This window comes from Haliotis cracherodii, unplaced genomic scaffold, assembly GCF_022045235.1.
Source record: "Haliotis cracherodii isolate W230 unplaced genomic scaffold, xgHalCrac1.p SCAF_14, whole genome shotgun sequence".
Classification (NCBI taxonomy): Eukaryota; Metazoa; Mollusca; class Gastropoda; order Lepetellida; family Haliotidae; genus Haliotis; species Haliotis cracherodii.
In genome coordinates, this window is record NW_027266269.1 from 34,188,315 (window position 1) to 34,206,696 (window position 18,382).

At 41.1% G+C, this 18,382-nt stretch overlaps 2 protein-coding genes across 2 annotated transcripts; one reads left to right on the forward strand and one right to left on the reverse strand.

Moving 5' to 3' along the window:
• Nucleotides 1–2,675: 2,675 nt before the first annotated feature.
• On the forward strand, nucleotides 2,676–5,654 carry LOC139460387 (antistasin-like). Its single transcript, XM_071241881.1, has 3 exons — nucleotides 2,676–2,685; nucleotides 3,062–3,463; nucleotides 5,344–5,654. The coding sequence occupies exons 1-3, from the start codon at nucleotides 2,676–2,678 to the stop codon at nucleotides 5,652–5,654; spliced, it is 723 nt and encodes a 240-aa protein (XP_071097982.1).
• A 3,623-nt stretch (nucleotides 5,655–9,277) lies between these two features.
• Nucleotides 9,278–18,382, reverse strand: LOC139460388 (uncharacterized). Its single transcript, XM_071241883.1, has 3 exons — nucleotides 17,232–18,382; nucleotides 16,770–16,904; nucleotides 9,278–9,428 (listed from the first exon to the last, which is right to left on the reverse strand). The coding sequence occupies exons 1-3, from the start codon at nucleotides 18,380–18,382 to the stop codon at nucleotides 9,278–9,280; spliced, it is 1,437 nt and encodes a 478-aa protein (XP_071097984.1).

Here is an 18,382-nt window from a genome sequence, read left to right on the forward strand (position 1 = left end):
AGTGTAGATCGATGTTTATTATGTCAATCACTGGATTGTCTGATCCAGACTCGATTTTTTACAGACCGCCGTCATATAGCTGTAACATTGCTGAGTGCGGCGTTAAACAAGAAAGAAACAAACAATATTTCAACAATCAGGAACAGAATTACAAACACTATCTCAACGTCCAAGAACAACAGCCAGGTTGTGTGTGTGACCTGTGATTGGCCTACAGCTATGTGTTGAGTGACGTTGGATGTTGGGTAACATATCAAACATTTCCGCGTTCAACAGGACATTTCTGACGCAGCATAAAAGAAGGGACGAGACACGCATCCGCCGCAGGTACATCGTCGACGACACACTCTTCAGTCAACGTGGGGACATCGTCGACGACACACTCTTCAAGTCAACGCAGGGACATCTACTACAACACACCCTTTAGTCAACACAGGGACATAGACAACGACTATATGGAGACAGTTTACTTCGTAGTAGCTGCAGTATTGCTACTGGCGACTACAGAGGCACGTCGGACAACATACTATCGTAGACGTCCATTTCGTAAAGGTATTTTAGTGTACGTAAACATTCGAATAGACAAACATAGGCCTGTTTCGCCTGACCCGTCAGCCCCTATACATGCTCCTGTCCATTATTTTAGCTCCTTTAAACTTCTTTTCACCTGTTTTTTTACAAGATTCCATCGTTTTGGGCACACCATGCCGGACTCCATGAGGACATCACCGTGGTCACCATGGCCTTTGGCCCATCTCTTAATAGTGTCATAGTGACTGATTTGGGACAAGCATTGTCTGAATAACACGATTCCAAAGGCTAATTACCCTGTAGTCATAACTTAATTGCCATTATTTATAAGACGCTAATCCCTGTTGTTAATCCTTACCAGCATTTCATTGTATATTGACTGTCAGCCAACCTGGGCTACAATTGTGTCATATCACTTCCCGTTAATTACTGTTAGTTATACTGTATGACATTTATTGCCTTATTTGACCATCGGTTCATCACGCTCATATGTCCAATGTCCAGAGCAACGTCATTGTGTCTTTGTCCATTGTTGATTGTTCCTATGTATGTGTTATCATTACGGTGTTGGGGCGGTCAGGTAGCCTAGTGGTTAAAGCGTTCGCTCGTCACGCCGCAGACCCGGGTTCGATTTCCGACATGGGTACAATGTGTGAAGCCCATTTCTGGTGTCCCGCGCCGTGATATTGCTGGAATATTGCTAAAGGCGGCGTAAAACCATACTCACTCACTCACTCACTCATTACGGTGTTAGTCAAGCTTGGTATTCCGAGTGCTGGTGTCGGGACGACCTGAGGATGAGCTGCAGCTCCGCTCACCTCATGTATGCTTTAGCTGGAAGGTCCGCTCATCGCTATTTGTGTTGTCAGAGCAGGTATTCCGCTCATTGTGTAATTGTTGTTATATGTTAAATTGTTTGATAGGCATCACTAAGAAGTGGTCGGATGAAAAAGTAGTTACTGTTTATCCTCCACCGACTTTATATATATTCTGTTTTATGTCCCTCATTCATGATCTTTTTGGCCATGTCAAATATCCTACCAAACTTCTAAATTCGTCGTAACATCCCTCGCTGGGCCTTTAGTTTTAAACGAACCCTTCGTAACACTCATAGCTGGGTCTTTAGTTTTACACCAATCGGTCGTAAGACTCATAGCTGGGCCTTTAGTTTTAAACGAACCCGTCGTAACGCCCATAGCTGGGCCTTTAGTTTTAAACCAACCCTTCGTAACACTCATAGCTGGGTCTTTAGTTTTAAACCAACCCTTCGTAACACTCATAGCTGGGCCTTTAGTTTTAAACGAACCCGTCGTAACGCCCATAGCTGGGCCTTTAGTTTTAAACCAACCCTTCGTAACACTCATAGCTGGGTCTTTAGTTTTAAACCAATCGGTCGTAACACCCCTAGCTGGGCCTTTAGTTTAAATCACCCGTCGTAACACCTCTATAGAGTTCCAGTTACAAACTAAATCCCGACGTAACACCCATAGCTGGGCCTTTAGTTTTAAACACAACCCGTTGTAACACCTCTAGAGTTCCAGTTACAAACTAAATCCAGACATAACACCCATAGCTGGGCCTTTAGTTTTAAACACAACCCGTCGTAACACCTCTAGAGTTCCAGTTACAAACTAAATCCCGCTTAACACCATCTCAGTTCTAGTTGTACATAAAAATCATTAAGACCTTTGGAATGGTATTTATGTACCAACACGTCATAACGCCATGTTAATTTTATGTATAAATCAAAGCTGTTGTAGCAACACGAGGATTCCAGTCATTGCCACCACGATCTGTCACATAAATATATCTTCATAATAAATTTAGGTCAGGTTTTGCGAGTTTTACAAAACATGACGTCAGACTGAGGTTAGACAGGACAGGTGATAGACGTTTCCGCTGTATCGCATCTGTCCGTGAATATACGACCGCCGCATTGGGTTTAACGTTCCTTAAGGATATATTTTACTATGATTAGCTAAGCAAGTATGTTTTTGTAGGTTAAGAGTAAGTTCCTTAAATATAAACGACAACTTCTAATTTCAGTCGAGACTCTTGTTTTCTTTTTAATTTTTAAGAAAGTCCTACATAGATATTAAAAAAAACTTCCACTTGGGTTATTTATAGGTGTATGTTAGATCACAATGCGCAAAGGTTCTCATCCTTGGGCAAGCCAAATTGTCACAACCCAGGTTTTAGACTTCGCAGGGCACTTTTAAGCTTTAGATACGTTTAAAATGCACAAGTAACTTTTACAACTTAAACTTTTGCAATAACTAAAACTTTACCTAGCCATACGCAACATTTATTTTTCCAGTCCTTCTCTTTAGGGACCGACCTTTGCTATTCGTTCGGAGAGCTGGGTTTCAGTTTTTTTAAATAATTTGTCCTTATGTTCAACCAAACAAAATAAAATGATATCAAATTTATGTTGGAAACCTCTGAATTAAAAACACACGGTTTGTCTCCTAAATAGCGTTCTCGTATCTTCTCTGTGACTTTATGTGACTGTATTTTTATGTGTTGCCAGGAAACAGACCAACATGTCCGCCAGAACGAACATGCGCAAATCCATCTACACCAGTGTGCCAACATGTCGCCGGATGCCGTGTCTGCACATGCGCAACACCACCTCAATGTCCGACATTTCCTGCCTGCCCATCAGACTGTCTATTTGGGACTAGCTTTCAGAAGGACGTCAATGGCTGTGATGTCTGCGTATGCACTCCGCCATTTTCCTGCCCTCCCCTTCCAGAATGTGCGTCTGTGACCTTCTGTACCTTTGGGTTCAAGAGGGTGGACAGCTGCGTCTCCCCAACCTGTGAATGCAACCCCGAAGCCTGCCCCCCTCTCACGTGCTCACCTCAGACATGTCCCCTTGGGTTTGTCACGGACGACATTGGATTTGGATGTCCGAAGTGTGAATGTAGAAGTAAGTCAGCAATTACACAGTAATTGTTCAAGCCCAGCATTACAGTGCTTCAAACAATACTGAGTGAGTGAGTGAGTGGGTGGATGAGTGAGTGAGTGAGTGAGTGAATGAGTGAGTGAGTGAGTGAGTGCATGAGTGCGTGCGTGCGTGCGTGCGTGCGTGCGTGAGTGAGTGAGTGAGTGAGTGAGTGAGTGAGTGAGTATGGTTTTACGCCGATTTTAGCAATATTCCAGCAATTTCACGGCGGGCTTCAAACAATAACTGAATTACGTTGTGGATTTTTTTGTACCTGTAATGTTAATAATTTCGTCTCATTTTAAGACCATGAACTCAACTAAACAGAGACCTTCCTCTTCGCCACTTATACGAACGTTTTGTAGAATCGGCTGACTCAATGATATGTGGAGCCGACAGTCTCTTGACCAGTACTAGTAGAGTCGGCTTATAATACTGGCTTTGTTGTTCAGTAATATGAAGTCAATGAAGTCCTGTTTTCTTAGTAAAGGAAATACAGTTACTGGAACCGTATTATTAATCAGGTTTTCTTTAATGACGTTGAAAATGGCGGATATATAAACTATCAGCACAATAGATGTATCCACTCGAAACTGGATTTGACCATATTTACAAACGTTATCAAAACGTTACTGGACTGAAAACAGTATCCAAAACACTTCAAAGTGAAGGTCCAAAAACCAAATATGATACCTGTTTCAAATACATAAACCTGCATCACTTCGGGCTTTCCTCCCACATTAAGCTGAAACGCCGCGATATAACTGGAATACTATTTAAAGCGGCGTTAAACCCAACTCACTCGCTTACTCAAATACATCACCATTGAATAACCATTTCTTCTTTGGCACAGTCAAACATGGATGTAACCGTTATTTTGCCCGGCAGCTGAAATTAGCCTCATGCTCATGCTAAAAGGGCACAGTATTCAGAGAAAGAAACCTGGATTTATATATTGTTTGGTAAAATCAGTCCATTATTTATCAATACATCCACCATCTTCCCGAGGCAAGAGCGTTAACTGACTTTAAAAGTCCAGTTTCCACCCTTGCCGAACTAGGCTGGAATTCCTGGGCTCGATCATAGCGCCACCAGTGGCTATTACGAGTTATGTCCTTTCTATGCCCCTCCTATTGACCAATCAGATTCAACCTCTCGTATCACTTGCTTCAAACAAAACGGTGGCGCCAGTCAAGGCGTTCTGATTGATAATCAAGATCTATATTGTGATAAAACGAGTCTTACATCGCGAAGTGCATCAAATCACGTGAGCACCTTGATTAAAAGCATGAAAAGATTTAGAAAATATCTGTTGACAACGAATTAGCGGTGCACATGCTTTCCAAATCCTGCAGTCGACCGAAATCTGCATGACACTTTACGAACCGGATTTCGATTTCAGTGCGCGATTTTGATTGGACTATACATAGACTCGTTAGTCCAGTCAAAATCTAACTCCATAATACCAGCCTAGTTCGGCAAGGGTGGAAACTGGACTTTTATAGTCAGTTAACTCACTTGCCTCGGGAAGATGTACATCCACGAAAGTATTAATTCCAGAACCGCATCTGTTAAAAGATATATCGCAAATACACTATTTTAAAACATCTGCAATATAACGTATCTCCAGTATGGTACAGTAAACTACGGTTATAACGAACTCAAAGGGACCGCTAATTTTCGTGTTATAACCGTAGTTCGTTGTAAGCATATACAGCATATATACAGCAAATGGCCGGGACAAACACAAAATAAGTTTGTTATATCCGTCAGTTCGTTATAAGCGTATTCGTTATAAACGTAGTTTACTGTACATGTTGTGAACTGTTGTCGACTTTAACCATTATGACTTACTGTTTCACCAGGACCCGAGACGGCTGTAGCCTGTCCCCCTCTCCCGTGCCTGGCTCTCCTCGACTGTTTTGCCGGGTCCTCCCTTGTGAGGGTCAACGGCTGCCCTGTGTGTAGATGTGGACCCGCCCCCGTCTGCCCCTCCCCTCCCCCCGACTGTGGCACCACGCAGTGTCAGCTCGGCTTCAAGTTTGTGGATGGTTGTCGGACGTGTCAGTGTAGATCTGTTTGCCCAACGCTGCAATGCGACCGGACGATCTGTCCTGAAGGATTCGCCAGTGATGCCAGTGGATGTCCAACTTGCAGCTGTAACGCTGGGTCTTGACCAATGGTCAGTTTATGCTTTATAACTGTTAACCGTGTGTCGTTGATACAAGATATGCGAGTTCAAATAATTTTCATAACATTATCATTATCTCAACTAATATTTAATCATCTAATATGATCTCTGTCTTCATATTAGTCGTGGGCACTCTCCACCGACCCACCACACCTCTCTCTAACCGTTTGAACAGTTTTGGAACTTGGTGTATATCTTGCAATACGACAACATCAACACCAAGCAAGAGCTTAAACATGTCCGTTCAAATATATACATTTCTACAATCCTTGCTCGACTCTTGCTTGCTGCTGTATATATCAAAGCAAAGTTATGAAATATTCAGATAATCAAGTTTATAATGTCTAAATGAGTTTCGATTGGACATCACCCAACAGTTGACATTTCTCGTCTGACTCTTCTAGACTCTTGATATAACGATTGTTACGTCGGTATATATATGTAATCGTGCCTCGTTTTGACTCGCTTGCAGGAGGGGGTAACCAATGAATGACACCAATAACTATATTCCACACTTTTCATGAACATGTCATGTCCAAAGCATGATTTGGGATGTAAAGCGACTGACAAAAGAGAATTTTTACCCCAAAACAGTATCTGACACCAAAACATTTGACTACATCTTATCATTTACTTGTCAGTTGGATACAAAAACAAAGAAAATCTAAGTTTGCTTTGTTCTACCATGGGGAAGTGTATGTCGGCAGTTTGAGGGTCTGGCCACATTTCTATGAGCCATGCACCAAATCTGTGATATCCCCCAACTCATATCTTTGTGAAAATGGATCTGACATATACAAATACAAAGTTTCGAATCATTTTCTTGGGATTGTTTCGATGACTCAATAACTACTCTTTTATACAGACGGACACATTTGGTAGGAATATTCTCATGAAGTCCTCCTGTAGGACTTGCAGAAACAATACAGTAAACTACGGTTATAATATACAGTCAAGTCTCGTTAATCCGACACTCGTTAATCCGACACTCGTTAATCCGACACTCGGCTTTATCCGACACAAATGATGGGAACGATTGATTCAGTGCTATTTAGTCCCGTTAATCCGACATTCTTGCACTCCGACTCCGACACTAACTAAAAGGGCCACAGATTTAGTTCGTTATAACCGTAGTTCGTTATACGCATATATACAGCTCATATACAGCCAATGAACGGGACAAAAAACTTTTCGTAATATCCGTCAATTCGTTATAAGCATGTTCGTTATAAACGTAGTTTACTGTAATATGATTTGTTCTTTGAATTTGTGGAGGCCGGGGAATTTGTCATCTTTTCGTAACTCTTGTTAAAAGGTTTAAATCAAATTACATTTTAAAATAAAACCATGAGGAAGAATTCCTTGAGTGTTGACCTAGCGACGGTCCATTTTTGATAATATTATATTATCGCTTAATTATGATGTTTCATTTGAAAATCAAACATAATCAGCTGAGAGGTATAGTTTCTTTTGCTCCTCTTATTTTCAAGGGAAAAAATGGACGGGAAAAACGATACAGGCGGAGGGTATACCTGTTGTTACAAGCTTCGATAAATCCAGCTCACGCATTCTCTGACAACTATCAGACTTCATCCAATATCGAGTATGTCAGCATCAGTTTGTAAGAATGTTATACTCGAACTTGTCGTGATATAGCTTTCTTATTCTGATACTATAAGGGCCACGGGTGGCCCAGTCCTCTAAGGCTGTGAGAGGTGCCCCCATTGGTAGTGCCAAAGATCTATTGGCGTGAGTTCGAATCCCTGATTGTTTTGAAGTTTGTCAGCACCATACCTGTGCTTGTGGGCTACGCCCACATGAAATGGACACTCACTCACTCACTCACTCACTCACTCACTCACTCACTCACGCACGCACGCACGCACGCACGCACGCACTCACTCACTCACTCACTCACTCACTCACTCACTCACTCACGCACGCACGCACGCACGCACGCAAGCACTCACTCACTCACTCACGCACGCACGCACGCACGCACGCACGCACGCACGCACTCACTCACTCACTCAGTCACCTATCGTACCGCCTTTTTGTCATTACAGAAGATGCCAACGCGGTTACCTTAAAGGATAATATCGACAAGATAAGAGCAATCAAATTTTACTGTAGCACTTTCACATGTGTTGTCTATTTGTCCTGTCTGGCCTAGAGTGATTAATACCAATATATAAAGGACATTGCATTGTGCTGTCTAATATGAGGATACATCTAAAGAATTTGACAAAATCAAATGACAGGTATAGTCTGTCTTGTTCCTCGGTATATCTTTGAAGCTCCATGTGGAGATGCAACACATGTCAAAAGTTAGATCCATGACACATGACGTCACATTGATGACGCTACATATGTAAGAAGATAGATGTCATAAGCATGACGTCTCAATGTGTGACGCTTAATGTGTTAGAAGATAGAAGCATTTTGTCACAATGTGTGATGTTACACACGTAGGAAGATAGAAGTATGACGTCACAATGTGTGACGGTACATATGTAAGAAGATAGAAGCATGACGTCACAATGTGTGACGCTTAATGTGTAAGAAGATAGAAGAATTTTGTCACAATGTTTGATGCTACACACGTAGAAAGATAGAAGCATGGCGTCACAATGTGTGCGGTACATATGTAAAAAGATAGAAGTATGACGTCACAATGTGTGCAGTACATCTGTAAGAAGATAGAAGCATGACGTCACAATGTGTGATGGTACATATGTAAGAATATAGAAGCATGACGTCACAATGTGTGCAGTACATCTCGGAGAAGATAGAAGCATGACGTCACAATGTGTGACGGTACATCTGTAAGAAGATAGAAGCATGACGTCACAATGTGTGATGGTGCATATGTAAGAATATAGAAGTATGACGTTACAATGTGTGACGTTACATATGTAAGAGGATAGAAGCATGACGTCACAATGTTTGACGGTACATATGTAAGAAGATAGAAGCATGACGTCACAATGTGTGACGTTACATATGTACGAAGATAGAAGCATGACGTCACAATGTGTGACGCTACATATGTAAGACGATAGAAGCATGACGTCATAACGTGTGACGGTACTTAAGTAAGAAGATAGAAGCATGACGTCACAATGTGTGACGGTACATATGTAAGAAGATAGAAGCATGACGTCACATCTCGTGATGGTACATATGTAAGAAGTGGAAGCATGTCGTCACAATGTGTGATGGTACATATGTACGAAGATAGAAGTATGACGTCACAATGTGTGATGGTACATATGTAAGAAGATAGAAGCATGACGTCACAATGTGTGACGCTACATATGTAAGAAGATAGAAGCATGATGTCACAATGTGTGATGGTACATATGTAAGAAGATAGAAGTATGACGTCACAATGTTTGACGATACGTATGTAAGAAGATAAAGCATGACGTCACAATGTTTGACGGTACATATCTAAGAAGATAGAAGCATGACGTCACAATGTGCTACGTACGAGGGGCGTTCAATAAGTTTTGGAACTTCAATATAAGACCAAGTCGCAGAATATCTTTTGCACCTTTCTTTTTCAATATAATCTCCATTCACCTCAATACACTTCTATTTGTCCTTCAAGCTTTTAATTCCACTTTCATAGATATCCGCAGATTGGCCCACGCCTCTGTGGCAGCCTTTATGTCCTCGTCATCCTGGAAGCGTCTTCCACGTAGGGCAGATTTCATTTGCCGGAACAGGAAATAGTCAGCGGGGGCTTGGTCTGGGCTGTAGGGTGGGCGATTTAACTGTTCGAACCAGACTTAGACCCCAGTGACTATTTCCTGTTCAGGCAAATGAAATCTGAATCGAATTTCACCACGCAACTGTGCAACCGTGAAACGTTTTAATTTGCACTACAATGTAACCTGAAGACCTGTTTGTCATTAATAAGCAATTGATTCATCAGACAATACATGATTAATTTGTATTTTCGTCAGTAGAGAAACACATTATTAAACTTTCATGTTCTCAGTCTTCACAAGGATATCAGGCGTTATGAGGCACTGGTATGTACACTCTTCAAAAAAAGAAACGCACAGGTAGGCTGTGGACAATGTATTGTACCTAATAAGGTTGATATACTGTAAATTGTGAAATAAATGCGTCTCCAAAAGAATGCGACCGCTGGCCCCTAGCCAACAACGCGACTCAGTATGAATGCGACACCCCCTCCTCTCAAGCATCGGTGGATTTAAATCTTAAGAAAATATACTCTGTAAGGTTTACAGGAGAATCCTCTCCTTAATCCAACCTTACATTAAACCAATCACACACCAATTAGCACTGCTTATTAGCGCTGAGTTGAGTACTTCCGCTAAAACAATGCATGCGCGCTGGCTCGTGTATTTAATTTAATATCATAGATACAAATATGAAATTTTGCAGCTCGATGGTCACATGTTGTGGTTGTAAACAGGCATTGAAAACTGTTCATTGTCATGTCACATAAGGCCACAAGGTTGCGCTGAACTCAGTATCTAGTGTGACCGCCCCGGGCAGCAATCACGGCTCTGCAACTCATCGGCACTGACTGGATAAGTGTACGAATTCTGTCCTGGTGAATTCTGCGCCATTCTGCTTGTAACGCGTTGGCCATTTGTGGGAGTCTGCGGCGTGTTCTGACGTTGAAGTACACGTCGATCGAGTTCATCCCACTACCACGAGTTAAGAATGCCATAACTTGCACGTGCATTTTTCTTTACTGTTTTCCTCCATGGCATGTGTTAACAAGTGTGAAAACAATGCCGTTTAAGACACTGCAAATCGACAATGCCTGCGTCAGGCCACCAACGTTTTCCAATAACATATATCTAATTTATATACCGGATTTTTTTGTGAAGGCAGGTTCAAAGAACTACATCTGTGCGTTTCTTTTTTTTCTTTTTTTGAAGAGTTCATATTCACATATGATTTTGATTTCTTCAGAGACATTGGATTACGAAGTTCAAACCGTAGTGATCAGTGGAAACAGTTCAGAGCTGTACACTCTGGGGTACCTCAGGGATCTGCCCTAGGCCAGGTTTTGTTTGTCCTTTACATAAATGATAATATCGAAGGATACCCATTTGTCCCAGACAATACTTCAATATATGATACCGGTATTGGGCTGAAATTATAAGGACGGAGCTCCCATTCAAGGAGTAGGAAGTCATAAACAGTAAGTCTTGGGTATTCCACTTCAAAGCGATTGTTCATGGAAAAGGCATATCAATGAAATTGTGACAAAGGCGTGTCCAAAGATCAACCGCTTAATGAGTTACAAATTCCGGTTATCACGAAAAACGTTGGAGATATTGTCTAAGTACTTTAGGTGGTCCGGTGGCCCAGTCGTCTGAGGCGCCACAATTCGCTATGCAGAGTTGCGTCCCTTAGGCACGCCAGAAACGTATGATTGTGGGTTCAAATCCCTGTTCGCCCCTATTATGTTTCTAGGTTTTTCAGCACCATACCAATGCTCGTGGGTTTCACCGAAGTGGTAAACGTCTGAGACCTGCATCACTTTGGGTTCCTCCCACATTAAGCTGACACGCCGCGATATAACTGGAATACTGTTAAAAGCGGCGTTAAACCGTTAAACTCACTCACTCGTGTTTATATCGCCACCATAAACAGAAAACAATCACTTAACTAAATCACACTTGCTATATGTCCAAAAATATAATGATGTACATAAAGCGACAAAACCATATCGAATAGCAATAGGTACGAAGCAGAGTCGATAATACGACTCCGACGATATCATGAACTTGTGTTTATGAATCACTATCAAATAATGATGATACCAGGTTTTCGCGAAAAGGTGAGCGTATCGCCCCAACGGTGGCACTCGTCACAAACACATGCAAACGCAAGTCAATTGTTCACCTGACAAAAACTCGGGAACTTATGGTACAAGTCAAACTAGGGAATTGCATCGGACATCATTTTTTGTCACTGATGCGTCAAATTTGGAAATGTCCTCCACATGTCTACCATAAGACCTTTTGAAAAACCTTTTAGGCCTTGAATGTTGTAATTGAACAAGTGCTGCTCACGCGACTAAAACACCTTAAAATAGAATATTGAAATTCCTAATGAAAGATGACATCAGGGATAGCTGCAGTTCCGAGCTTTATTTCAGATACAATGTGTCCAACAACAATTCACATCATAATCAACATTCTTTTCAACATCACAATCATTTCTCATCAATATGACATTATTTTTAACATAATACCTACAGCTTACATAAACCCAAACATTTAATACGCTAATAATTAATAAAACGCTAGATATCTAAACTTGTACTTAATATTTAAAACCATACCAGGATTTATTTCATACAGGACACACAAGCTTACGCGTTACAGCATCATTATATTCAATTTTAATGTCAGTTGAATTGTATATGTCACCATAATGTGGACCTTACTATATATACAATACGGTAACACTGTCGGTGTATTACCGTCTTTACCGTAATATAAAGGGACAATATGTTATTTTTACGCAGGACTCTAAAATAAGTTTATTTGCATATAAACATTACACACTAAGCGTACATATATCACTAATGGAAATTATAATAAATAATGCTGACTTACGATGCTTAATTAGCAAAGAGAGTTATGAAATATAATGCCACTTTTTGTTCACAATGTGAACACAAAGACTGTTACACGAAAAGAAAACTTTCTTCCTGAATTACCTGAAAGATTATTAACTAATTATTAACTTATGTAAATGATATGCAATTGCAACAACCCAATTTCAGAAATAATAGATAAACTAGAGTATTGTAATTATCAAATGCAATTTCATTTAATTTCACATTTATACTTTTAGCGAATGAATCGTTATTTTGAACAAATATATTATGTAAGCAATATAGAGAAATCTATAAAAAAAAATGATTTTGCACATTAAGTAATTTAACAACTGGTGATATTTAAAAAGATCTTATTTGTACATTAAGTCAGGAATATATACACAACACAATTCTAACACATAAAATACATGTAACCTTAAATAACATAAAATACATGTAACCTTAAATAACATAAAATACATGTAACCTAAGTCTAGTTCACTTATCCGAAAAAACACATAAAATGTCTTACCTTAAAACAGAATATGGAAATTCCTAACGAAAGATGACATCAGGGATAGCTGCAGTTCCGAGCTTTATCCCAGATACAATGTGACATTGGGTTACTTACTTACTTATATTGGAGATTTTACGTGCGCTTTCCGACTGCAAGCTTATGTCGCACACGGGCCCGCCAGGCCATTAAATGTGTTCTCGAAAGGGGGAAAGGAAGTGGTGGTGTAACCCTGGGGGGGGGGGGGGGGGGTGGAGGGGTGTGTGTGTGTGTGGGGGGGGGGGGGGGGGGGGGTTAAGGGTTGCTGGTGTAGTAATTTTGAGATTTTGAGATTTGGAATGAATGCCAAGAGTGGGTAGGGGGCGAACTAAAGTTAAGACAATTTTCTCATAAAGTTACCCAAATAATGTCTGCCGTGTTTATTAAAACAAACGGATTATCTGAATAAGCCGGTATTGCGCATCCTGGTCACTGGCGCATGGTATTGGTGCGTCACGTTACGGATTAACTGTAGACACTGTGAGAGGAGCTTTGTTTAAATGTCCAGCGGCATGTTTTTATTGTACTCCGTGGACTCCCCTTGCAACCTGCATAAGTCTTTCCCCAAAACACAATGTATTATTTGTATTTAGAATATTACAGTCTAAACTAAACAATTTTACTTGTTGAAATTTTATATTTTAATTTAAATTTTGTGAACCATTTGGCATAATAGGACCACTATAACAATATTTTACTTATTGAAATATCATATTTTAATTTAAATTTTGTGAACGATTTGAGTGAGTTAATGTTTTACGTCACATCGGCAATATTTCAGCCATATCGTGAACCATTTGGAATAATAGGACCACTATAATATAATCTTGATCAAACAACTTCTGAGCAGGAGTCGTATTACGGTCTTTGAAATCTTGATAGAAAGAGCATGCTCGATTGTATTTCAAAGGTTTCGAAATGTAAACACCAAATGCTGGAGCTGCTGGAATATTGCTCGACATGAAGGGAAATTTGACTATTGGAAAGTTGAAGTCATCCCTCTTGTCATACAGTCTTGTGTAGAGTGTTTTGTCTCTCTGAATTTCTATGCATAGATTTAAATATGAAACAGATGAGGCGGTCTCACTGGTCTCCTTTATTTCTAGTTCAGGTGGGTAAATCAGTGGAAGGGAATTGGCTATTTGATGGTTATGGAACGATATCAGAGCATCGAAGCTAGAAGCTAAGGTTAAACTTGGCCAGATTACCTTGTTTTGATTTTGCCAATCCAAACAGAAATTCCGATTCACACGCATAAAGAAACAGAACCGCACGAAGGGGAGCGCACTTGGGGATGCCTACTTCTTGCCTGAATGTCCTACCCCAAAATGTTACGTAGATGTTATCAATGAGGAAGTCCAGCATTTCACATATTGTTTTCTCAGTAAACTTCAGATGGCTTTTGCTTTCATTTCCTTCACATTTTCCTGAATCTCTGGGCGGACGCTCTACCATTAGACCACGGAGGCGGTCGAATATAGATACGTAACTGTATCCGTGGTCACAACGTTTTGTAACAAAAGCCCCATGGATCTTTAGTTTTTCCTAAACTTTGTCATGTGGGATAGTGGTGTACAAAGTTGAAAAATAAAAGTTTTGACAGAATGGAACTTGGTTCTATTCTGAGATTGCAAAAAAGTCAAGCAAGTTCTTTGCGTTTTTTGAGAATCCGTATGGTATTCATTCCACTTGTCTCAAATATGTTCTGTAAACGTAAAGAAAGTCCTTCCTTGATTGTATTAGGCATGGGCGGATACAGCTTTTTATGAAAAGGGGGGGGTGCACAATTAAGATCTATTTATTGTCTTTGGTGGTAATTTATACAGAAATAAAGATTTTTTTCGAAATAAAAAGGCTGTACCCGCCCATGTTAGGGATTATGGTTAGTCTTTGAGTCAGAGATTTGGTGGTACATTTGCTGGACCGAGCAATGTATCTCTCTTTGTGGAGATTTTGATGGAGCTTCGGAATGCAGTACCCCCCTTTTTATTTCGAAAAAAATCTTTATTTCCGTATAAATTACCACCAAAGACAATAAATAGATCTTAATTGTGCACCCCACCCCACCCCACCCCTTTTAAAAAAAGCTGTATCCGCCCATGCGTCCCTTCCCCAATACGCTTCGGTAATATACATTATCTTAACATTAGTGCAACACTTTTCATGAACACAACAGTTATATAAACAATCATATAGAGATAGTTTGGTCAAATACTAGAAACATAAACATATTAGTTTGCCTCAGGTTATGCAATATCAATTTGTTCACAGCTGGATGCCCCGGAAGGACATCTTCCCGTGTCAAGAGAGTTTAAAAGTCCCTTCTCTGCCTCTCCTATGGGCCAATCAGACCGTATCACTTGCATTTGGCCCAGTCAAGACGATCTGGTCGACAATCAAGATCTTTATTGTGATATAAGGGTCTTACATCGCGAAGTGCATCGAATCACGTGAGCACCTTGATCAAAAACTTGAAAAGATTTGGAAAATATCTGTTGACAACGAGTTGGCGGTGCACATGCTGTGCAAATCCTGCAATCGACCGAAATCTGCCCTACAGTTTACGAACCGGATTTCGATTTCGGTTCGCGATTTTGATTGAACTATGCATAGACTCGTTAGTCCAGCCAAAATGTAACTCCACAATACCAGCCTAGTTCGGCAAGGGTGGAAACTGGACTTTTATAGTCAGTTAACTCCCTTGCCTCGGGAAGATGCGGAAGGAATGTGTTCCAAAAAAGGGTTTAGCTCTTCCTTTCGGTGAATTTCAAATGGGTTACAGTGAAGTTGGCCAAATATTGTTCAAATTGGTGTTAACTGCAAATATCTCACTGAAAGAAAATGCGCTCAAACATAATGTACTATAATGATAATATATTGACAATGCTAACTATGCTATATATTGCTAGTCGTATGCAAAAAGCTAATAAATATCTGTCAGTGCCATCTATATTAAGCATGCACACTATTTTTTCACAAATTTAGAGCTACGCTGCTATAAAGGGGAATAAAGCTCGGTGCAATATTTAGACCAAGTTATTTTTTACCCAAACCTGCAAAGCAATATTGTCTATCATCAACATGAGGGAATCCGTTGACAGTTCACATATCTGCATCCGTCAAGAATGTTCACCATCAGTAGTGTTGACAATCCATTATGGTCACAATCAACAATGTTCACAGCACTCTCTGTATGCTCTGAATTGAAGTCTGCATTGAACTTGGAAATGAACAATATGAACGTGTCAGGATGAACACATCAGTATGTATGTATCAGTATGAACATATTGGTATGAACAGACCCGTGAAGATTCCGGGATAGAATAGGTCTTCAGCAACCTATGCTTGCTGTAAAAGGTGACTATGCTTGTCGTAAGGCGACTAACGGGATCGGGTGGTCAGGCTCGCTGAATCGGTTGATGCATGTCATCGATCCCAATTGTTGGATCGATGCTCATGATATTAATCACTGGATTGTCTGGTCCAGACCCGATTATTTACAGACCGCCGTCATATAGCTGGAATATTGCTGAGTGCGGCGTTAAACAACCAACCAACTGTATGCTGCAGTCAGCAATGCTCAATGACAATACTTTTCACCACCGCCTGGTTTTAACATAATGGTCTTGACCATCACATGTGTTACCTTGTTCACGTCACAGTGTTTTCCACCATCTCCCCTAGGTAGAGGAAAAGCGATCTCTGTTGAACAACAAGATGTGCCAAGTTAATAAAGAAAATTGGTTGTATCTCGTTACAGCAAGTACACATTCAATTCCAAACTCAACAATATCTGAAAGTGTCTGTCATAATTTCGACCAGCCTGCTCCGAGAGCCAGCATACGATATGCCCTAAAAGCAATATCGTTGGTACAATGATATTTCTGTGACATATGACTCACGTGTTTGGCTAGTTACATAAGTCCATTATTAGTTAGGGGCCAACCTGCATCGTCCTCTGCACAGCGCACAGGTTACAGATGAGGTGAAGTCAAGCAACGTCGGTTGTAGAGAGTCCTTGGATTGATGACCGCGTTTCGGCAGCTTGGCTGCTGGGAGTTTCAAGGCCTTCGGTCCCACACTGAAGCACATGTAACACATGTTGTGTCTCCTTGGGCAAGTGAATGTGATCGAATTCTGCCTCTGTTTACCCAGCAGTGAATGGGTGAACAGGTAGGATGAGATGACAACGTGGAAGTCCTAGCACCTAACAGGCAGCTTGGGTCCAATACTCCCCAGGGAGCAGGGAATGGTTGTTGAGGGAACACTGATCCAGTGACTGGAGTAATAATAGCGCTTTAGTTATGTCGAAATATGCGAAATATAAATAGCCTATTATTATAACTTGCTGTTGGCTGGACTGTAGGTATCATGATGTGGTGTACATGTGTGTTCGCCGTGCACTGACGGTATCTCCTTCTTGGGTGTGTTCCCTATTGGCTTGACATACGTTATCACGTTGTTGGGTGTGTTCTCTGTTGGTTGGACTGACGTTATCACGTTGTTGGGTGTGTTCTCTGTTGGTTGGACTGACGTTATCACGTTGTTGGGTGTGTTCTCTGTTGGTTGGACTGACGTTATCACGTTGTTGGGTGTCTCCTGTGTTGGTTGGGGTGACGTTATCACGTTGTTGGATGTGTTCTCTGTTGGTTGGACTGACGTTATCACGTTGTTGGGTGTCTTCTCTGTTGGTTGGACTGACGTTATCACGTTGTTGGGTGTGTTCTCTGTTGATTGGACTGACCTTATCACGTTGTTGGGTGTCTTCTCTGTTGGTTGGACTAACGTTATCACGTTGTTGGGTGTGTTCTCTGTTGGTTGGACTGACGGTATCACGTTGTTGGGTGTGTTCTCTGTTGGTTGGACTGACGTTATCACGTTGTTGGGTGTGTTCTCTGTTGATTGGACTGACCTTATCACGTTGTTGGGTGTCTTCTCTGTTGGTTGGACTGACGTTATCACGTTGTTGGGTGTCTTCTCTGTTGGTTGGACTGACCTTATCACGTTGTTGGGTGTCTTCTCTGTTAGTTGGACTGACGTTATCACGTTGTTGGGTGTGTTCTCTGTTGATTGGACTGACCTTATCACGTTGTTGGGTGTCTTGTCTGTTGGTTGGACTGACGTTATCACGTTGTTAGATGTGTTCTCTGTTGATTGGACTAACGTTATCACGTTGTTGGGTGTGTTCTCTGTTGGTTGGATTGACGTTATCACGTTGTTGGATGTGTTCTCTGTTGGTTGGACTGACGTTATCACGTTGTTGGGTGTGTTCTCTGTTGGTTGGATTGACGTTATCACGTTGTTAGATGTGTTCTCTGTTGGTTGGACTGACGTTATCACGTTGTTGGGTGTGTTCTCTGTTGGTTGGATTGACGTTATCACGTTGTTGGATGTGTTCTCTGTTGGTTGGACTAACGTTATCACATTGTTGGGTATGTTCTCTGTGGATTGACTGTCGTTGTCACGTTTTCTGGTTTGTCCCCTGCACCTTGAACTGACGTCAATCGTTGATGGGTTCCCCCTCCTACAGGACAGGAGTGTTTTGGTGGTCTCCCTCAT

Bases quoted from the DNA above. Each gene is read 5' to 3' on its own strand.
- LOC139460387 (XM_071241881.1), top strand. The intron at 3,464-5,343 runs GTAAGTCAGCAA...CTGTTTCACCAG, and splicing joins TCCGAAGTGTGAATGTAGAA to GACCCGAGACGGCTGTAGCC.
- LOC139460388 (XM_071241883.1), bottom strand. From the start codon at position 18,382: ATGAGGGAGACCACCAAAACACTCCTGTCCTGTAGGAGGGGGAACCCA. The intron at 16,905-17,231 runs GTCAGTGCACGG...CATGTGCTTCAG, and splicing joins ACACCCAAGAAGGAGATACC to TGTGGGACCGAAGGCCTTGA. The intron at 9,429-16,769 runs GTTGGCCCCTAA...CCCACCCTACAG, and splicing joins CTGTGCAGAGGACGATGCAG to CCCAGACCAAGCCCCCGCTG.